This window comes from Fopius arisanus, unplaced genomic scaffold (assembly GCF_000806365.1).
Source record: "Fopius arisanus strain USDA-PBARC FA_bdor unplaced genomic scaffold, ASM80636v1 scaffold00099, whole genome shotgun sequence".
NCBI classification, from domain to species: Eukaryota; Metazoa; Arthropoda; class Insecta; order Hymenoptera; family Braconidae; genus Fopius; species Fopius arisanus.
Window position 1 is genome coordinate 254592 of NW_011887838.1, and position 23867 is coordinate 278458.

At 35.0% G+C, this 23867-nt stretch overlaps 2 protein-coding genes and 1 long non-coding RNA gene across 4 annotated transcripts in view; 2 read left to right on the forward strand and 1 right to left on the reverse strand.

Moving 5' to 3' along the window:
* The first annotated feature begins 307 nt into the window (after positions 1 to 307).
* LOC105271014 (low-density lipoprotein receptor class A domain-containing protein 4) lies at positions 308 to 18782 on the forward strand. Its single transcript, XM_011312305.1, has 3 exons — positions 308 to 1210; positions 7828 to 8088; positions 15846 to 18782. Exons 1-3 carry the CDS (start codon positions 1082 to 1084, stop codon positions 16191 to 16193), a joined length of 738 nt encoding a protein of 245 aa, XP_011310607.1. The 5' UTR covers positions 308 to 1081; the 3' UTR covers positions 16194 to 18782.
* On the reverse strand, positions 3357 to 4857 carry LOC105271013 (uncharacterized). Its single transcript, XR_892614.1, has 4 exons — positions 4749 to 4857; positions 4037 to 4489; positions 3942 to 3966; positions 3357 to 3611 (listed from the first exon to the last, which is right to left on the reverse strand). It is a non-coding gene; the product is annotated as an uncharacterized lncRNA (long non-coding RNA).
* Positions 18783 to 21831: 3049 nt separating the features above from the next.
* The window catches only part of LOC105271018 (uncharacterized), a 38318-nt gene continuing 36282 nt past the window's right edge, over positions 21832 to 23867 (forward strand). For both annotated transcript variants that reach the window (XM_011312313.1, XM_011312314.1), the window contains exons 1-2: positions 21832 to 22257; positions 22399 to 22493. In XM_011312313.1, coding sequence (XP_011310615.1) covers positions 22179 to 22257; positions 22399 to 22493 — 174 coding nt within the window. In that variant the 5' untranslated portion in view covers positions 21832 to 22178. The remainder of the gene's footprint in view (positions 22258 to 22398; positions 22494 to 23867) is intronic.

The following is a 23867-nucleotide window of genomic DNA, read 5'->3' on the forward strand; positions in this document are numbered from 1 at the left end:
AGAAGAGAATGAAGTGTGCATATAATACAGATAAGCTCAGAGACAGACACAGACACATGAGTTGAGCGTCTGGCGGGTCCGGCGCAGCCGGTGTAACCCTCCAAGGGGGGGAATAGGGGGAGAATCTGTCGGCTGCTAGCGGCGGGGGTGGCGGGGTCGTTCGAGAGGTTGGAGGGGCTAAAAGACAGGAGTAATAAAGAAGGGGTAGCCTGGTCGACTGATATACGTTTCTCCTTGTTCTGTTGAGACCAACCATCCAACATACCACGGTTGTTTAAATGGCGACGGCCAGAGGGGAGTAAGGGGAGTAAGGGGAGTAACATGAAACGTGGAGAGAAGGGAGTAGAACAACTGTGACGACAGTGCTGCATCCTCACAGCCACCGAACGAATTCAGTCTACCGCTGGACTTGACGAGTGATCAAACTTCTATTTTATTCATAAATATCCGCATAATAGCCCATTCTAATGTGCAATAATACCATGTTAAAAGAGTTTAAACATTTTTTTTCTTCCAATTATTATCATCGATGTTGTTTCACCGTTGTGGAATCGCTCATAAAATGAAGCAAACATAGATTGAGTCAGACGCGTAGTGAAATTTGTTTGTTACGGCGTATTAGTGAATGAAGTAAGGGTAGCACAGTGCCGTGTGACCATAAAATAAGTTGGAAAAAAAATTCAGTGAATTTGGAAAAATTGAATGTATTGATTAATTTTGCGGTGAAGTATGTTGTACATATTGGGATTATACAAGTGATGGAACCATAATGATTTTGTTGTTGAAGAAAGTTGATAAAAACCAGCAGTTTTCTAAGGAAAATTAGGATACAGTTTTGCACTCTTCGTCATGAAAATATAGTGAACTCATGATGAATATGTTACTACCAGCTTGACAGCTGATACTAGACAGGTCATTGAGCGACCTTCCATTTCACGACACATTCTAACCTCCTTCTTTATAATAATTCAATATGGAATACTTTGGCATGAAGCTATTGTTCAAGTGTTGTGAGTTTATCATGAGGATTTTATAACATTTCAATATCTAGTTTTATCATCCTGGCGTCGTCGCCGTTCAAATGAAGCTCCGGCGTCGTTGCATGCAGACGCTCGGCGTCTCCATCAAGCAATTGAGAAGAAAATTATTCGAATTGGGCGCGAGGATTCTCCACTTGCAGGCAGCGAGTGCCTGCGATATGGCTCTCGTGGTATGTTACATTGCTTTTTCAATAGAAAATTTTTTTAAATGACAAGACGCCAAATAAAACAAAAAATGCAGATATATACAGATACTAAATGAATACAAAATGTACGCTGGAGGATTTATGACATTTTTTCATGTTTTTCCGCTTGGCCCAGAATATGATCCACATAGCTTTCACTGAAGGATACTCTGTGTCTGGGTCAACTTTCTGTCTAGCGTCGATCAATACAAAGCTTTTAATATTGCAGTATCTCCGCTTGTCTTTCAAGCACTTATATTTTTGGTAACAATTAAAATGCTTGTCTATTCATTTGTTGTAGGTTTCAGAGATTTAATTGGTGAACATTTGATCGTTAATAAATTGATAAATCTGTGGAAATCTTACATTTACTGGAAAGTCTTGAGAGATATTGATCGAATTTACGAGTCTTCAAAAATTCCTGCATAAAACTGCTAGCAGATTGATCAAATATATTCGAATTTAAATGTTTATTGTATTCCGTGTCAAAAGTCCCGAATAACTCACATTCCATATTTATTCTTTGGTCTCTTCGATATTTGGTCAATGTCATTTTTAAAGAATGTCGGGTTTATTGACGGCAGTGACATTTATTAACCTGTTCATTAATATATTAGTCCGATTTTGCTTGGAAATATAGATCACCTCACTGTTTTCATTCATTCTCACCTATTTCTATATATGAAATTATCGAAAGATTATAGAATTGATGGAGTTTACGGTGATATTGAGTCGGAGGAAGAGTCAAAAGTCAAGATATTTTCGTAATTTTCAACAATATATCGTCTGTGTCGGATTTTGGGGTTAAAGTAAGCAACCAAGTTTGTTGAGTTTTAAATCTTTAAGACTCGACAGACAGAAATTTACAGAATGGATATCTACAGGAGACTAACGAAGTATCCAAGTCAGGCACTGAAGTGCTTTGTTTTTCTCTTTCCTGACTCTTTTTCGTCACCAGATATATTCTGGAAAATATTCGAGTATTATAGTAGTCAAATTCATAAAGGGCTGTGAGCATTTTCGTTCTTTACAACTAAGGAAAATGCCAAAAGAATGTCGTGATAAATTATCCTCATTCAAATGAGAAAAATAGAATTTGGAAGGAATGAACTTTGTATTCGGGAAAATCTCCAAAAACAAGCGCATTTGAAATGAGTCCTAAATAGGGAATAATGCCGAAATAATTTGCTAAGCATTACATTATGGCTTAAGAGTTTGTGAATAATGGATATGATCTCTGAAATTGCGATTCACGGGTAAGATTAGACGGATCATTCGTAATTTACGCATTTTTGCTGCTTTATCGCCCAGTCGGTAATATTGGAAAATGCTCAACTCGTCAGTTAATGACGACCACATTGTCCGCACGGTAATATAGTTATTTTCAGGCCTAACCTCGAAAACAGTGCATTCTTCTCCACATACCTCCACGGATTGGATTAAACCTAAATTTTTCAGACGGAAGGGGTTAAAAACGCGATTTCCGTAGCATGCAGCTTATTTTTCAGACTGCGTCTGGAAATTGTATTTTTCACACCTAGGACGGCAAAAGTGAATCTGACGAGTAGGGCTTTAAAGTCCGAGTCGAAGGCGATTATAAAGTATATGAGTCAACCACTTTTTTTCGCCGTGGCTGTGATGTAATTTTATGTCATTCTGGCCGAAAACGCGTTTGTAACCGAGCGAAGGGAGGTTAGAAACGCATTTTATCGGCCGTAATGAAATAAAATTATTTTTCCAATTATGCACTAATTAGATAAGGTTTATTACTTATGCAAAACCACTTTATATATAGGGCGTAGAGTTAAAAAGTGATGTAAACAGTTATGAGTTAATAAATCGATCCAAAATCGTTTGAGCAGACAATTAACAATAATTCTTATTTTTACACCTAGCCCAATAATACAATAATAAGCTCTGAACCTCAATGATTAACAAAATAATCATTTGACAAGACCAATAAGTAAGAAGAAACTTTATATACAATAAGTTTCTCTAACCGTGATATGTCAAAGAATCAAATAGTAGTCAAACAAAGAAATGGATAAATTAATCAAATAATAAAAAGTTAAAATGAAGCACAAGCAAAGTCAAACAGTAAAATAACTAGCAGAATTTACCAGTGAGCTTAAATGTAGTATATAACATGGTGTAGGATTCTACCTTTACTATGGAGAAGGAGCGTGGCCAATACAGGCCGTGAGAGTAAAAAGGTAGTGATTGAATGATGATAGCTACAAAAATCTATTTTGTTCACCAGCATATGGCAGCAGCCGTGACATGAACTGCTTGACAGTTAGGCCAAAATCGAGCATTGACCCATGATGCTGCAATAGCTCTGATAATGCCTACCAATCCAAGGAATCATAACGAAGAAAATGAATCCCTGAAAAAATAGACCACTGAAAAAACAGACACATGTTAATTTTCCTAGGATTTATTATTTTGGGTGAGTTTTAATGCGTTTTGGATGTGTGGGATTTGTTTTCTACTCTATTTCTTCTGGCTACCAAAGAAAACACGTGGTTCGATATTTAGTAAGGTAACACTGATTTAATATCAGTTTAGGATCCTGAGCCCGTAAGGATTGCCCTATTGGTGAATAAAGGGTAAGAAACCGATCAAGTATTGAATAGGGACTCATTAATAGGTGTTGCCGTTGCGAAATCCGATTTAGCTACTATCCGTCAAAAGTGACCTTAATTGTATGACTCACTAGTGGATGAATCCTCGAGCAGGAACTGAAAAGGTATTGCTCGATAAGTTAAATCCTGTTGCAGTGTGATCCGGTTACTTTCTGTTCAAACTCACCTTAATCGTACTCCCGAATGGTGAATAAGTAACTGGATCAGCTAGTGGAAAGTCATTTGTTATAGGTTCAGCTTTTTTGAAATCTCAGCCAATCACTATCCGTTCAACCGTAGATGGATGGTCGAAAATTGATATCTACTTTAGGCATTTAGGGCTGAATAATTGAAGGATTGCTAGGAGGATGGGCTCAATTTTTCCTTAGCAAATAATTAATGGAGCTTTTGAAATTCTCTTCAATCTTGTCATCGTCCCATACCTCTCCTCAGGAACTCATAAGCCACTTCAGATGCTACTTCCAACTGATCATTTACTGAGCAAGTTACTTCGAATCATCGAAATACAGAGTAACAATGCTAATCAGACTAAGTTTAGTGTAGTCAAGTATCCTCAAATTTTACTAGTCCAATTAGGCGAAGGTGGGGTAAAATGGGCTCCTCACCAATATTGTTTCATCTTTAGAAAGATAATTAAATAACTAATGTGATCCGCTGCGATCCAGTATTTCTGGATGTATACAATATAGCTGCTAAGCTATTTATCAATAATCTATAGAATTTTTTTGTTCATCAATTATTATTGCCATTATTAATATCTGCTGAGATACTAATCAGTGTAATATTTTTAGAATTGATTTGAATCTCGTCAGTTTCTAATGGCGGACATTGTATCCTTTTAAGATCAGGTGATTTGGCTGAGGATCTCAAAGCGTTACCTGGCCGGAATTAGATGAGGCGGCCAATTATTTATCATATTCTGCAATATTTCTCACAAAAATAGTAAAATTTAACAATATCACTAACACCAAGTTTCTCCTGGAAGCTTCCTCGCGCCACTGCTCAGCAGGATTTTCATACGACCAGACTGCATATACGTATGTTGCTAAGCAACATCACTTGCGCTAAATATTCCATAATTTTCAAGCACTCGTGTTATTATAACTGATTATTTCTCCGTCCAAATTTTCACTAGTAAAACCGACGCAATTTGACCAATGTGGGAATAACTTAATGGGCTGTCAAAGATAATAACGATATATTTTTTCCCATTTGGTTATTACACGTTATTGAAGTGTGAAGTTGTCAAGTTTCATCAAAACTTCTGAATCGTTTATGAAAAAACATTATTACTTAACAAGTATCTGGGGAAAAAAAAAATATACAAAAAATATCCGATATAATAGCTGCCGTCTCCCCTTTGGTCAAATATGTAATCTCTATTGATTGAAATTCCGACGGGGGAAATAATCTACTGAATTAATCAAACGATATTTCTACAATCGATGATTAAGATTTCATAATCACTCATTATTCATCGAGATTTTTCTACCTTGTCTACCTTCAGTAATATAGACTAATCAATTTAATAGTAGAATAGAGAAGTATATAACAATTACTGCACGTCATCACCCTTTTCGACGTCAATCGATTGGAAAGTGAGCGTCAGAAATAACTTATAAACGTGTCGTGTCTCTCGTCTCAATCGTGGCTGACGCTGCACATCGCATGAATTAATCATTTTTATCGTTATTTTTACACTCAGAAAAACAAGTTGCTTCACTCGAGTAAATTAACTAACTATAAGAAAAATTATTTCAACTGCAAATATGTCTATACATTAACTTAACAAAAGTATATAAGTATTAGATGAATATTAATATAAGTAATATAAAAATTATAATATTTGTTCATTTTCTTCTCTCCCGAACATGCGCAATGGAAGCCACATACGATACCGTCAGTTTTACGGTTACATACTATCCGCGTTACTTTTGATTACGTATTAGTGTAAAAACGATTGAAAAAAACTATCTATATGCATGTATGAGTTATCTAAACCGTTCAGACAAACTACAGGCGCGACGGTTTAAAGGACGTTGCTTGTATAATTAACTGTCTAGACTCTCGACGCCATTATCTAGCTCTTGTTAACTTTATCTCAGGGAAACGGAAAGAGTTAGAAAGAGTTTCTGGAAAAAATGCTGATTTCTAGAACGGAAACCATTCATTTTTACGTCCAAAGTTACGTAGAACTACATCGTAAAAAGGTGTTCCAACAAGACATGATAAGATTGTTACTATTACAAATCCTCCATTAGAAGAGACATAGATGTTATGAAGTTACTCTGTACCCAAATATGTTGAGTGACATCATATTAATTTGAGTCACCCATCTGTGCATTCCCACTTGATGGGGGACATTTCACTAGTTGCAAACATTAGTTTTCCATTTCTTTTTTTTCTTATATCTATCTAATTTTTCTTATTTGGACAATAATTAGTGGAACGTATAGATCCTTACATAATATGCATCAACACAGACACGTTAATCTCACAGTTTCTTATCATTATTCACCTCGGGATCAAGCGTGCATAGATATCATTTCTTTGTCTACTGAGTGAATAAGACTGTCAAGTCGATGTCCAAACTACCATATGCCGTTTGTTCCTACTTATTATACATTATAATGATTTACTTCTCTCTTTACATAATCAATGCGTAATTTTTTTTTTGCATTTACCGTATCTTACATGAAGCCATTCGCTTACAATAGATGCACGGAAAAAAATTCCATTTAAGTATATACGTTCTACTCGAAATAAGGATATCAATATATTCATTTTAAAGATATTATACTTGATTACTGATATACTAATATAATATTCTATAATATTTTTTGGAAACTGAATTTCGGTTCTATCTCTACTATACATATCGCATTGAAAAGGGTATAGATCAAAATGAAGCATAGAATATAAGGATAAGGATCGTCACGCAAGATACAGGGAAGAAACGAAATCCATTTAATATAATGAACATTTGTCAATACACTGATGAATTCTTTAAGCAACCATCTCCAGAATTTCAGATAGCTCAAGAGCAGAGGAAGAATATTTAAAAATCCCATACTTACTACTTATGCATGAGGTATCTTAAAATTTTTTTCATCACAATCGGCCAAAAAGTCACTTTGAAGTAACGAAAAAGTGACTTTCCACATTGCGAAGAAAAATATTGTTCGCAAGTCGGGCAGAAAGTTGTTTTTGGCAGGTGGCATTGTACCACTCGCCTGTGGCTCGTGCTATAAACCTCCCACACGTCAAAAATCACTTTTCCGCACTTGTTAGGAAATATAATAATTCTATCATCTGTAGTCGATAAAGTAAAAAGAATGTAACAGTTGTCAATCTACTATTGAAGGCCATTCTACCGTCTTTTAGCTAATTTTTATTTATTTTTTATTTTTTAGGTTTCTGACAAATTCTTGATCGGACTGTTTCGAGAAAATAGACCATTTTTGCATTTTATCATAATTTTATGACTCACAGTCTTATGAGCGTGCAATATTTTTCTTGTGTTGTTTATAGAGTTTTAGATATTTTTTAATAGTGTCAGAAAAGCCGGGAAAAAATTATTGCATCATCATGACATATCGGGAGTTGTTAAATAATGTTATGCAAAAATTGTAAATTTTTTCCCGTCAATCCGACCAACAATTTGTCAGGCAACTCAAAAAACTGTGGCTAAAGGGGAACAGAACATCCATAACTTTATGTATGATCAAGAATTTTAACATTTTTCCTGTTGTTACTCTGCTCTCAGGCTATTTGAAATTTTGCACATCGTTGTTTAATAAATTCTTTGATATATTAAAAACTGTTCATATGATAGGCTGCATGCTTTTCTTCTCTGTACCTCGCCTAATTTTAAAAAATCTTTAATTAATTAATGTGTTAGCCCACGGTAATTTCCCCTAGTGGAAAGGTGTTAATGAGAATTTTGAATATTCGTAGATGCTGACTGTGAGTGCAGGTATGGAGGTCAGGAGTGGAGGTCATCGGGGTGGTCTTGGCGGTGGGCTAAATGTTAAACCACCTGGTGTTGACAGTATGCATCAAGAAGCCATGGTGGCGGTTGCGAGAGATCGGGCCATTCGAGCTGGCAGTGTTAGGCATGATCTGGCTCTTGATCTGCCACCTAGACTGCAACTTCCTGATGGAGAAGAGCAGCCTTATGGTACACAAACTGGGCTACATCTTCGTGATCCCGTTCAGGTAATCAACTTTCTTCCTTTTCAAAATAAGGAAGTAAATGAAATGAAATAGTGATTAAGAGGGGCAGGCTGGGAGAATGTATTTCATCAACTTCCATTTATATCTTCGTTATATCCTTATAAGCAACAAAGTATATACTTGAATCTAGTAAGCTTTATTGTTACTGGATATGGGCATAAGATAATTATGAGATTATATGAGAGTCAGTGCTGATTCTATCAATACCTAGTACATTTAGTTTAAATTAAAATAAAACTAAAATCTCAGCGAGGCGGGGTATAGTAGTGAACACCATTTTTTAGTGTAATAATTTTAACAATTGTAACAATAATTATTTAATTTATTAATTGTTATTGTAGCATAAGAGTTTATAATATTGTAATATACCTTTATTATAAACTGTAGTTGAATATTATCTAATTAATTCTCTCATGACTCGTGCATTAATGCATAGGTACAGTAGAAAACAAATGAAAATGAGAATCAAATCATAGGAATGAAAAATTTAATTATTAGTTAATTTTGTTTAATGTTCAGTTGTAATTGCGTTCTCTACCGTGGAGAATATGCACACATTAAATGTTAACGTTATTATTTCACCTATTGATTGCGGGTGACATAATTCCATAATTTTTTTTTACATCGTATAGAAAAGCAAATATGCCAAAAGTCTAGCAATAAAATGTGCGAGATTCAAGTAAGCTTTCGGCGTACATATTATAACATTCTGTATGATTTTTTCTTTTCATTTATACCTATTAAGTGGCATATTTAGCGTGTTCTCGCCGATCGGTAAATGGGTATTCGAGGCTATCGTTTGGTCAGGTTCAAATCAAGATTGGATTAAGTTGGAGTTGATGATTGATTCGGAAATTATACGATAATTTGATCACATTCTGATCAAACATTTAATGCAATTTCAACTGAAGACCTGATCAAATTTTTGATTTGATCAAGCCAAATCTCAATCGGATGATTGGACTATAGAAAATAATTATGAATATTAACCATAACTCACTTAAAACAAACGATAATTGATTTTTTTATTACCCATGACCGTTCTTAATGGGTCCCGATTGTAATTATCGTAGAAAAAAACGCTAGTATTTTTGATAGTTCTGGAGATCGAACCGGAGAACCTACAATTACTAAACTTATGCCCTAACCACTAGGCTACCGCATACACCAGTGTTGTTGAGTCAATTCTTTTCATTTACGCGATCTGTAAGGGGGCATTTGTTGACTGTAAAATTATTTGTGATCTAGAAGATTTGTACGTACATTCTAAGCGAGAAAACGTATTCGGTTCAAATTTTATTTCATTATTAAAAAATAATTGCAAAAATCATAATGTAAGCTGCATGATTTTCCTTCGCTCAAGATAATGCGCTCTTATGCTTGATACTTCAGTATATATATATATAGATATATATCTCTGGTCATGCCCCTTACTTCTTATCCCTTTAACTACAGATGTTCGATCAATGGATTAACAATTGATGAAAAAAAGTCTATTCTCAGAAAAGGCTTGATCAAATGAACATCAGGTGAATCGGCTTCGAATTTTGTAACTCTTTTTCATCGAGCCATTCAAATGAATCAAATTAAATTGAGGCAGCCTGGCTTTAGGGTGAGATCAAATTTATCTGAGTAGAAATAGATGTGTGCTCGCCTGTAATTCTTGGAATCCGATCTACTGGATCACAATTTTGTCAGGATTTCATCGGGCGTCATCTGATCAGGCAAGCCTGATCAGAACTCGATCTAGACTCCCTTGTAGTTTTTGCGATCCGAAATGCTGGATCAAAACTTGGTCAGGTTCTGATCACATCTTACCTGGTCAGATGGACCAGATCGACACTGAATCGAGTTCTGATCGAACTTCGAGTAGACTTGTAGAATTTCCATTCGGCATAGTCTGAAAAGTGCGACCGAGGCCTCTTTTTGTAATTTAGCAGGCTATGAACTGGAAGAGCGGGACGTGGAATGAGCCGCTAACTAGCCTGAAGGATAGTTATGTCAACGTGATGCATGAAATAGTCGGTAATTTAATAAAGTTAATGACAATAGTTAATGACAGTACTAGTACGAATTTTTTAGTTAATGACAGTAATTAATGATAGTACTCGTACGAAAAACGGTATACATACGAAGTATATATTAATTATGCACACATATATTCCGGCCAAAAAAGCAATATATCAAATATATGCTGAATATATGAAAGCACATATATATTATCCACATTCATTCGTCATATATCTGATATATATATAAAGACAAATATTCCATAAATATTATGAGAAAAGCCCCGCAAAAAATAAGTCTCAAAACGTAACCTCCCAGCAAAGTCGAATTTCATAGAAAGTCTAAGACTTAGACTCTAAGTCACAACTCAAACTTTACGATTTGTTCCGTAAAAATTCGACACTTGACTGCTGACTCACGGCTGGGGGAATTTTTAACCTCTAGGCACGTTATTTGTTCGCAACAATCCAGAATTTTTACTGAACCCTCTTTTTGTTAATTGAAAACTGAACAATGGATGAAAAATCTGAAACATTGGTTTTTATTTTCCGGTTATTTTTCATGAAAACAAAGCTTCCATTCGGAAACAAAAACATACAAAAAACGATTTGCATATACAAAGAACGACTAGAATCAAACCAAGGAATAGACACATTTAATAAATTCTTGAAGAGGAGCTAGCCTCTTACAACTTTCAACTGAATCGACTTCCATGTTGACTGATCTCTGGTCTTGCTAAATAACCCTTTGCAGCTTAGTTGCACCCCCGTGTTCATCATGCTTGGAACATGTCAGTGTTTGAGGTTAGAATGCAAGCATGAGAACTATTTGGCAGAGCATGGCCAGTCAGGTCTGAGATGAATTTGATTACTTAAGGAATGACCAAGTATTAAAATTATGCTTACACTAAATTATCCCTGATTCTGTATTGTTTCTTTTGTATGGTTATTTTTACGTTGCTTCGACTCTGTTAGGCGTATATGGCGATAATAATCAAGACTTTAATTGGTTATATCTCACCATTCTAGCCGGCCAGAAATCGAACCTGGAACCTGTCCGGCCTGTGTTGTTTGTCTTACACTATTTTCAATTGATGTTTCGTAGCACAATTATCACAATTTCCCTCCAAATGGCTTCGGTCACCATCTCCCTGTTCCGAGTTTACCGAAATGATCCGAGAATATATGATTAACCACTAGTGGGGATAAAAAGCGGCATGACACATCCCATCAGTGGAGATTTACTGAATGTTTCGTAAACATTTACCGTTAACTCCGTAAAAACTATGAACTTTTGGCAAAATTTTTACCATTCGAGACGTATTAAGTCATGACATTTGTGGTAAATTTTTCATCTTGTCTTCACTTCAGAGAAAAATTACGTGCCTGTCCCGTACTTTTTCAGTTACAGACCCGAGAATTCACAGAATATTTTACATTTATTCTTGTTCATTCCCATAGAAATTAACTGAAAACGAACCTCGCTGGCAGATTACGTAACCTATTCCGTAATTTTTTGTTGATATTTCTCACTGTGCACATAAAATGTATTTACGTCAAGAAATGCAATATGTTACATACTTGTTACATATAATTACTAGCATGTGTGAAGCAATTCGCCTTCAGCTTGTCCTGTAACCTTATATTTGCCAGAGAAGTTCTTCACCGCCTAGTGTCGAAATGCACGGTTTCATCACTCGGCTTGGCCTACCCTTATAGCTTTGTAGGTCCGTCATAAATAGTAATTAATGTCAGAAGCATTGTAAAAGTATTTTTTTAACGAATCCAGTTATTTCATTCACCACATTCAATATGATTGAATTCGGCATACATTGTTTTTTGTAACGACGCCCAACTAATCAAATTCTGAGTGGGTCTAGAGTCTAGACCCCACTGAAAAGAACGAGGATAGGTCGAGCCCTGTGAGAAAAAGTATTGTTCAGGCTTTATGACATAAATTACTTATTGTTTAGTAAAACATTTTCGTTTTTGGAATATTTAAATGAATTTGTGAATTAATCTCATTCTTGCATATCTTCAGTCAGCATTGAGCCAACCTTGGGTCAGGCTGACATCAACGCTACAGCGAATTTTCAGAAAACGAATACCCTAATTATCGCCATCTTCAGACTCAGTCAAGAGAATACTGAACCGAATCTATTAAGACATCGTTGAATAAAATTGACCAATTATTTTCTAAGTGATCGTCGAAAAATTTTTTGAGAATGCAAAATAATTTTCATAAACAGACCTATGTGGCGAGAAACACTGACACTTTTAGCTACATCTGGATAAGGTTTATCATTAGGCGTTTTTAAAACGGCTATTAATCAACTATCTATAATATAACTATATAATTTTTCGACGGCTAATGGAAGATAATTTCTTGAACATGATCTTAACATGACCTTGGCATCATCTTTGTGTGATCTTCACACGACCTTGACGTGACATTGGATTGACCTAAACATTCGAATTTCCAGAGAATGAACAACGGAATTGTCCCGTTCTTCGAGGCCACTCAAGGCAAAACTCAATCGAACCTGACTTGAATGTAACTGACCATTAATTTTTTGAGTAATCATCGATAAACATACATACACGCATACACACGGACGTTTACCGAAAAGAATCATATTCCGATTTCCTACCAGAACATTGGGTGCAAGATATCTAAAATTCACCCAAGATATCCAAAATTTCGACACAATTATATAGTCTAACTAGCGCCGCCTGGACGTTAATGCCTTTTTATAGCGCCACTATGCGGTGACTGTTCCAATTATTTTCGATTATTTTCGAGTTCTACTTTCTTCAATTCGATACTCTCGCAGACGCCATTTTGATTTAGCATGCATTCCGTTATATATAAGGATTACAGAGTTATATGAAGACTCTCAAGCCCAAAGCTAGCGAACGAAATCTTAAAAATGGCGCACTTAAAATCCAACGATTGCAATGCTTCCATTCGGAAGCCAAAACATTTATAATTAAGCAACAAGTGTAAGTGACTCGTGGGATTGTAAAACTCGTCTTGGGCTCATGTTGCAACCCTCCGACGAGCCAAAAAACCTATAATTCACGGGTTTCGTATATTATTTTATATTATTGCGCCCGTAATAACGCGATTCTATAACTACGCTTCGCTCGCTAATTTTTAAAGTTTTTTTTTGTCGAGTGAACATTGCACAATAGTTCCTTTCATGCTCTCTGTGCATTGGAATACATTATCAGCAGTATGCAATTGGAGTTCCTTGGCTTATAGTAACTTTTTTATCATTTTGTTGATTGTTTTTTTTTTATTGGGGGGTTCTGCCACCGTAGGCCACTGCTGGGAGCTTTGCTCCCTGCATCCTCTCTCCCTCCACCCCTCCTCGTCCATTGTACAGGCATTTATGACAAAAAATAGAATATGTCACATGACCCGTAGATTCGTATGAGTTTGCTGAATTCGGCGAGGTATGTTGAATCCTCGGTTTGTCACGGGCAAACCTTGTCCTCTCCTCATCACGCATCATGCTACAAACTTCACATTCATCACAAACCTGCGTTTACGTATTTTGTGACATAAATTACAATTTCAGTACATGATGTGAAAAGTATTATCTGACGAGGATTATAATCATATTCGTCAGATACTCACTTTATACTTTTTTGGCCATCTACTGGAATACTAATTTTTGTCAATTGGCCTGGCCTAACCTCATTCTTTTCAGGCTTAAGCTTGGCAAGTGTTATTTACACGCCTAGGTCTGCTCCGAACATGGCTTGGCTGGTCAAGCCTTGTGACAAACAGCAACGTATATAATATGGCCTCAAATTCCATCGTACTAATCGTTAACTTGGCCACAAGGCTCGTGAGCGGAGGTTTGTCAAAAGTGTGCAGTTTGAAGCATGATTCATTTGGCGTTACCTGCCGCAAGTCGCGTCTCTTGTTCACCACGCATCATACCCTTGACTCGCACCAATCTCAAATCGATGCTGCCAGGTCGCGTGGGACATGCTATTTTTTGTCATAAATATCGATGCAATTGACGTGGAGGGCGGCCTGGGAGGGGAAACAGACGGTGAAGTCCCCGGCGGGGTTCGGAGACACTTCCTATCTTTCCCACCGACTCCAAAAAAGCAGTCAACAAAATATTAGCAAATTCACCATAAGCAAACAACATGAATTGCATTTTTTTGACAATTTATTCCAATTAACAGATGCAAGGAACTGTCATCTAATCTCAATTCATCTCTATTATAACTATAAAGGTTTTTTTTTCTTGACTTTTCAATCAGTTACGGTCAAAAAAAATGATCGGAATGAATTAAATGATGGCGTAAGAAATTTTTCCTGATGCCCTCTTGACCGAGTTCGAAGATGGAGGTGATAGCAATAATAGTCTTTTTTACTTTCTGTAAAATTCCATTTGTTTTCCTGTGAAATCTCGACAATTTTTGCGCACACCAGTCAGGAGATAAATACAATAGTGGCTGATAAATTTCATTTGAACACCATCAACTTGAATAGTCGGTTATAAAAGTATACTGTTACCGAATCATTCAATTTAATGAAATACCAATGAAAGCTTATTTACAAAAGGGAAAGGTAATACGAAAAATAACAATTCGGAGGCATGTTGGTAATTTATTAAAGCTACTACTATATGATATGCTATATGATATGCGATATAAGAGAAATTCCTCACTTGTTTTACATTATAATTATTTATACTGGGACTGTAGCTAAATTTTCTATTTTTTTTCTCTGCAAGTGGATGAGTTGAATTGATGCAGTTGATATTCATGGTATTGAGCTCGTACAAGTCGATAGTTTCTAATTTATTTAGATGTCTGCCTGTTTGAACAATTCTTAAACATATGGATATGTTGTTTAAGGGCGTTTATACGAATCGATTAATATTTTTTCATCGACAGCTGAATGAATTAAGGGTTGCACTGCTTTCAGTAGCCAGGCCTTGATTTTCCTTCATTATTTTTTTTTCATTATATAGAAATTCTATTTGGCGCTCGTTTTCATTTTTATTTGTTTTTTTATTTTTCAAAAAGTTTCAGAACAAACCACTATACGACCCATTTTTTTGGCAAATTTTTGACAAAAATTTGTGGCCATTATTTTTTCAGATTTGATTAATTCATTAGAGTTCTCTTTATACCTCATTCTAGAGGAACTCCCTTAATTTTCTATTCTTATTTCTTCCAAATAATTGCAACACACTAACAACTTAATCTCTTTAGAATAGTGCCCATATGAGGAGTACAGTTTTGAATAATCGTGACAAATCTCTCGTAAAATTCTGGATTTATTAAAAAATTCATTAAAATATTAGTGCGCAATAAAAATAAGTTTGGATTGTACCTACGGAGTGTCTGAATCTTTGATATTTATCACATTTACCACTATAGATTCTCAAAAAATTTGGGCGGAAGTTCCTTAACTAAAAATGAAAGCTGGACTCGGTGACACTTTTTAGGCTATGACCATCTCCCGATTGGAGAGAACATGCGGAAAATGCCACTTACACATAAATCGAACATATTAGTCATTAGAAAAATGACAATTTTGTTATTTTATTATTGATATTTTTAGATTGTGATGAGTGATTTTTGATTGAATTACACTGTATTGTGATATGCCTTGGAACAAATGGAAAATACTTGTTGTAAACCGCTATGTATTATGTGTATTTTGAAAGTTAGTTTTCATGAAATTTTTGTTTTTAGGAAAGTGAAATTTATCAAAAATGTGTTCGACCTCCACCGAATAGAACGATATTTGATAGTGAGAGTCCACCGCCCTATAGAAGTCAATCCGGGCTTTTAGATGCACCTGACAGAATAGTACGTTGTCATAGTGCTGGCAGTTCCCTTTTGAGGGTATTTCGAAGGTTTCCAACAACAAGTAACAGTAGTGGTTCAACTCCCACCGGTGTAGTACCGCCAACGAGACGACCAACATTGTCTAGTTACTCAGATTCCAGCGGTAATCTTAATAATCTCTCCAGCCTAACGATAGTACCCTGCGAAGCAGACGAAACAAGTGGCCATCACCAACATCAGGAGCACGTCTGATAATGTCTTCTTCAGCCTTGTTTTCATCTTCCTTGACAATATATTACATTATTTAAACTCTCATTGTATTGTACTAATGAGACAATATGGAACATACGAGGATTATAGAGGCATATCATCGTGCCTGCGCCGCCTACTTCCTTAGGCTCATAATATTCGTCATTACTGCGTTGACTTTATTCCACTTTTCCGTAGCGAAGTGATAAAAAGAAAACAAGACAAGTTTAGATAGCTGATAAGTTGGTAATTACATTTATTTTTAAATTCCTCCATAATTTAGTGATGTTGACAAGATACGTCTTTAAGAATAGGAAAGCTGTCACATCTAATTAAATTATTTATTGATATTTTCCAGGCGTATTTGTATTTTTTATCACTTCGCTTCAGTATTTATGTTCAATTGTGCCTAAAACTAATGTTAGGAATAATTCAAAGCTCGGAGTTAATTACTCGGCATGGCAATGGAGGAGACTGAGATCCTCAAGACTGACTTTGCTTCAAACATAAGACACAATACGATCCTTACGCAAGCACATGAAAGTCACAATTGTGAATACTAAATGAACTGATTCGACTCGACTTTTTATCAAGATAAAAGCTTTTTTTTGTTGTTGTTTTGTCGAATTGTCATAAAGAACAATTGAGATGGATCTTTGCGAAAATTTACTGTACAGGAAAAAAAAAGACTTAGTAAATTATTTATTGGCAATATTGCAATTTAAGCGTCTTTACCATTATATTTTCATTAAACATCTATGATAAGTTGAAATAGGAGTTGAAAAGGGAACGCGATAAATTTCAAATTAATGCATAGAAAAAATAAAAAAATATAAATATTTATAAAGTTGTAAGGATGAGAAGATTGATAATTATCAAAGCAACGCATCATTTGAGTATTTTTATTTTGATTTTTAGGTTTTTTTTTGTAAAAACCCGTGTATTTGTACAAATTGATACTGAAAAGAAATGATGAAGTAGAAAGGGTGAGAGATTATAGAGTGCCAAGGCAATGAAAAATTGTACATATTAGGGTAGATAGTTCAATATTTGGTGTAATGATTGCAATTCAAAGTATAATAAATAAATAATTATTAGCAATATACTGCACCATGTAATGAGTCAACATGGGAAGACAATGATGTAAGGTTGGGCAAAATTGGCAAATGCTATTACATTACATACCTACGGTGTACGTGATAGGTTCGATGGAATGCTACTGGAATCTGCACTGTCAAAATCCAACCCAATTCAATTCAAGGGAGCAAAATCCCCGTTGATTCCGATAATTCAGTTGGATAGACCAATCAGACACATGAGGTTTCGCTAGGGCGTCAAACTTTTTTCTTACCAATTCTAAATTATTTTTCATTTTGAAAAATTGGTCAATCTTAATTAGTAGGTAAAACCGAGAACGGTGTAAATATAGCTCTAACTCATTTGATGTACAAGGAATATTGTCTGTGTTTTTCATGTTATTTTTATATGAGGATATTCAACTCTGATAAAATTCTTTTAAAAAAAGAAAGAGGTGAGGGAAATTCCAAAATCAATATAAGTTAGCAAAACGGCAGATAATATTAATGATCATTTTTTAAATTACTCTATTTAATGAATACCCATCCAATATTGTGGCAGAAATCAACGTTAAGGATAATTTTCAGCTTCGATAGCCCAAAATCTTAAAATTGCGAGATATTACATGATAATTCTGTTCCATGTCAACAGGAGGGGTGAGTTTGGCGGATTACAAGGTGGAACATGCAGTGCATTCGTAATATTGAATATCTAGGATTTCTAACATTTAACATATGGTGATATAAAGTGTTCTAAAGGTTCTTATGCCTTTTAACCAATTATTAACTGCGATGAATCGCTAAAAAACAAGTGTCAACAGACATTTTATTTATTTTTATTTTTTTTTTTGTTACAAAGATGTTAATTTGTCAATGTTTCTGAAAGCGATTTTTCAGGTAAATAGAAATTCATTGTCAAACACTTTTGCCCTATTTGTGTGCTGATCATCTCTATATGATTCAGAATCTGGGTTGATTACGTTTTAGTGATCATCTACAATTTGGTGTTTAACAAATTATTATCATGAAAAAATTAATGTAGTAAGTATCCTTGTATATCGATTGCGCCTAACATACATTGAATGTAACACACTTTTTTCTATTGTGAACGAAAATAGACAAGAATATCTCCTTTTCCTAATTTCAATAAAAATTAATTAAACTGATGATCTGTCACGACATTTTAAAAAGAACATTCAATTTCTTATCGGTTTTACACGCAACTACTTATTTCCACACTAATTTCATATTTAGCAACATTTCAAAAACTATTCTATTCGATTGTTATTAAGCACTGTACCAAATGATAATCTGTCATCTGTCAAAATAAACATTAGTCGTGACAGAGTGGAACACCTATATACATGTGTAATTAATGCAAACAATTGCCATTTATTATTCTTTTTATATTTTTGCATCTTATAATTGAAAAGAATGGAAGACTGGAAGAATGAAAAACACAACAGATTATGTCAAGTTGATATCCGGCCAGATTGATATGTACATTTAAAAATTTGCAAAAAGTTCAAATAACGGACACGTGCACAGAAAACTGAACTTTTCATTCAATGCACTGTTGCTGCGATAGAAAATTGTATGCTGCAAACAAATATGCAAATAATGTTTTTTGTCATCTTCAGAATGTGTTCACGCATGCAATATTACATAAAAAAAGAAATTTAATTGTTATATTGTGAGTGTAATTCATTGACGGAAGGTGTATTCATTATTCAAGATGAGAAAATAGAAATTAAAAATGAATATGTGGATGAAAAAAACAATAATAGTTCATTTGAAGTATTTCGATTATGGTGACACAGCGGTAAATTGTAAGAGATTCCTTGCTCCTTTGCTCCTTGCTCCAGTGTGGCTCATCAGTCTTTAATGAATGCCTTTTAAAACGAGGCAAATATATTTTTTTAAGACAATTTTCTTCTAGCAAGTATATTACGCCCTCTAAATGAACGTTCTCAATAAAACAAGTGTTCCATTTTCCAGGCCTACTTTCGCTATCATTTTGTTCTGTTAAATTTACATTTTTTTGCAATGAATCGATTTTCTTGATTTAAATTAAATTTAACATTCTTTACGATTGGGCTTTTTGCAGGCTTGCAAAAATAAGCTTTTCCTTGTTTTTCATTTATCTTTTATCAATTATATGTCATAATACTATTTTCATGTTATCTCAGAAGAGAATTTATTACCCTTTGTTCAATATTATCTCAAACTCCCGCGTGGCATATACTATTTTTAAAAATGGAAAATTTTGCACTCTGTACTTTAATCGGTCTAGCAGTTTCATAACTTGTAAAATTTTTTCCTAATTTTTTTGAATACCGATTCCGTAAAATTTTTAATGAAAAAAAAAAACCTTATACACACTTCCCAATGAAATAAGTATTTTCAGTTGAAATTGTCGCAATCAACAATACGAGGGAAGTATAAATAATGTATATGCTAGTAGTAGTATAGATATCGACTGCGGGGAAGAATTCTGTATCTGGAGAGGAATTCTGCGCGTTTTATCCCAGCATGAAAATTTATATTTTCGCTTCCGTTATGCTATAAACGCGGAGCGTTTAGGGTTAAGGTGGTTGTCGCGCGACAGTCTCTGTAAAAAGTTTATCCGCTGTAAAACGGGCCAGTTTAGAACACAATCTTTTAGCGGTATGGAGTCTCACTTGATTGATTGCATTGTGCATGGATAGCTAAAGCATAACTATATATTTTCCATATTAACTATTTTCAATTATATAAATTTATGAATTTCCGATAATTATATTCCGTAAACCAAACGGTCAATCGATTTGATTTTTTTTCTGTATTTCCTCGCACGATGTATATTCCACGTTTTTTTTTATTTCTGAAACTGTCGAGCCAAAACTCCATTTAAACACGTGTTAAATCACTCGCATTTCAAAAATTTATATCTCAAGTTCAAAACGGTCAATTGCTAACGGAAAAGGCTCATTTTGTTGCTAATTTTTCAAACTATTCACCATAAAATTGTTAACGAAAACTGTCGAAAAAAAATTCTACGCGACAACAACCTTAAGAACGCTTATTTAGCGTATCACATGGGGTGGGGTGAGGATTACAGTATGATGCGCGTTCAACTTTGTGTCCCAAAATTATCAAATTAATTGTTAATTGAAATAAAACTTGGAAAGGAAAAAGATAGCTTTGATTTGTCTAAAATTACAGAATTACAATTTGTATAAAATTACAATGAGGGTCAAGCTCTGGTACGATCAACGCTTTACTATCAATATGTCAAATTTTCTTATACATTCCGTAATTAATCATGTGTGGCTCCGTAAAATTTACTAAACAGCACTATGGAATTTGAAAGTCTATTATTTTTTGTTTGAGTTTGAAAGAAAAATTGATAGAAATCCTTCAAAAATTCCTATCCAGATCGGTATTTTTTATTATGCTCTCTTTTAATTTTTACTGTGCTACACCGCATTTTTTCCAAATTTCCACATTTTTTAACCCAATATGATTGGTTAGCGATGAACGTCGAATGTTTCCGATTCTTGCCGAAGTTAAATTTAACAATGGTAACTGTTGCGACGACTATAAATTTTTATTTGGCCGATAACGAAGTTTTGCTCGGCCGATGAAGAAATGTTACTGCTGTTATATCCTAGCGAAGTTACTAGTAGGACAGTGGCGCCATTTACAAATAATTGCGCCAAGTTCTTAAACGTGGAATACGTTAGCCGCTAAACCTCAAATGGGGACTCCATCGATGTCGACTTGTTTAATTTCAAAAAGTCGGATTCAGGTATATAAATAAAATAAATCCAAAACATCAGTGCTTAGGAGAGCACGTAACACACTTTATTTAATAACTTCCAAACTTAAGTTGAACCTTGGAATACTAACAGACTTTAAGAAAACTAAAACAAAACTAAACTGTGTAACTTGGAGAATAATTAATTTGAAGAGAGAAGTGTCACAGTAACAAGTTAAAATCGAACTCACTTAAACTTAACTAACTTTCCAAAGGTTGGGTCCTACACCCCCCACTAGTTGAAACATTGCGCACGCAACTTGATCAAGGGAAGGGAAGAGCCGTAGACCAGGGAAAGTGGTGATAAGAAAAACGCGTGACATCACGTCTCCTCTGTCAAGGGACTCAGCCCCTCAGCTTTCGACACAATGGACAAAGGAGACCTCACACGTGTTGAAACAAAAACTTGAGCAAAAACAGAACTGGGACTTTATGACTTAGACCGTATTGAATTGGAGATTTATAATTTCCTTCTCGAGTTTCGGGTTTGGAGAAAATATTTATCCAACAAATTTTAAAGTGAGGGAACTAATTGGAAAATCCCGCTACTTGGAGCAGAAATGGTGGTACCTTAGAATATCTCTAGATCTCTTTGGGACGGTGGCGCGTGTACTAAATTGGACCTTGTACCTGTGACCAAAACAGAGCCCGTGAGTACCCATATGTAGTATAGGGCACTAAAAAGTATTTTAAATTTTCACCTTGAGAGGGCTATAAAGTACGAAATTGTATCGTACTACGCTTCCAATTACATCGACATCTCCAATGGCATTAATTTCCTCTTACTGCGCATACACTGTACAGTATATAGCTTATAATTTGCAATATTATTGTATAATAGGGACAGTATAATACAATTTGTTTTAAAAAGATACATGTCATAATTAATGTAAAATTATGTAGTGAGTGAGGTATGAACATTGAAATTCAACCGCACCCCTCAACGTCAGTATGATGTGACACAATGTGAAATGTCATCAATATCGCGGGTGTGGCGGCGCTAGTATAAAACTTTGAACTTACCACGCTTTATCCCTGAATGTTCGAAGAGCTCCATATTAATGGAAAATGCAAGAAAAACAGTAATTCCATGATTAGAATAGTGAATCAACTATGCAAGATATTAGTTCGGATATACGAGCGGCGATTGATGACGGACGTACCGATATCATTCGATCGTTAATTAGCGCATGTACGTACACAATTTACATAACCTGGGTTGTGTATTTTCATTGATGTTTGAATTCGTGGAAAATTAATTCAATGTAATTCCATGCTTATTCATCAGTCTTGAAAATTTTTCATGATTTAAAATTTTTCTCAATGATAACAGGTGACAATGGAAACGTTGGAGAGCAAATTACCAGAGAAGACATCCTTAATCACCCATTTCTTGAGGAGGGAACATTTCTTTCTTATGCTTCTAAGGTAAAATTTTTTTTCTTGGTTTTAATTGACTCATGTGTTTAAGTGCAAATATGATTATCTCTTAAGAGCCACATGTACTATGTATCGAAAGCAATCTTTGATTTGAATTTTAGCTTGTTAGCTTCAATATTTCGAAATATGGATTTCAATTGTGTTGTGGAAATCCTTTCAACGGTTGTAAAAAAACCATCATAAAAATAGTAAAAAAGATGGATGGCAGATTGAATGATTGATTTCAACGGATCTGTAAAATTTACCGAAAAATAATGAAAGATACGCAGTTTACCACTGGCAGCAGCTGACAGTCCATTTCGGTTCTATATTGCTATTGACTGCGTATTTTATAATATTTATCTGCAAACGTGACGAGACTTTGATAGCGATATCTCGATGTACCGACTTTCAATAATTTTTCCGTCTTTTTATAACGTTTTAAAAATAATTGGCAAATGTGTAGTTTAGGGCCACCTAACCCTTCTGGATACTGTATATTTTGTGACGGCCTCGGTTGTCAATCGAGTTTTACGTTTTTGCTTCTTATTTCATTCTTTTTTGGTCAGAAGTCTTTTTTTTTAAAGAAAGTAAATTAAAATTTGAGTAAGGTCTCTGAGAGTTTCCTCTCAATTGCAAGTGTCAGGAAGGAAAATTCACGTATCCTTCCGGCATTAATAAAGTTTTGAATGTCCAAAATACCTTCCGTCGTGGTAAAATCTACGACATCGAGATCGATTGGGAAGGCGGTGAGGCCTTTCTTTTCGGAAGACCTGGTGGAGCCCAGATGACCCCGATGACGAGAATCAGAGGGAGGGTCGGCCGACAGCATCCCTCTCCGAGCCCATGCTAATCGGACGAACACAAAAGCTGCCTCCAACCAAGTGATCCAACGTCTCCAGGTGCTAGAGGTACTTGGTTCAGGTAACCCTGGCTCGAGGAACGACCTGGAGAGAAAAACTCCCCACTACTCAGGCAGCCGATGACAAGGAAATCTTAAAGAAGAATATTCGACCTGGACATTCTCCCGAGATAGTCAAGATTTCTACAAATTTTCGACATTATTGCCGCGATGCTGTTGTTTCGGTCTAGCCCGGGAGATTCATCTCCGAGAATCACCTATTTTAAATTTCCGATTAATAATGTCATTATTCTGTAGTTGTGAATATTTTGTTTGTCATAATAATATCCCAATACCAATAATTTGTATTATCGATTATCGGAAAAATCGATCAATTTAATTTTCTTTTGTCGTGTTGATTTCGTGTTGTCGTGATGGGAACGTGAAAAATCCGAAATTTATATTCTGTATTATTTTGTGTTCAATTTTCTATTTTTTTGTGTGTAAATTACAATACCTTTGTTGTTTAATTGAAAAACTCA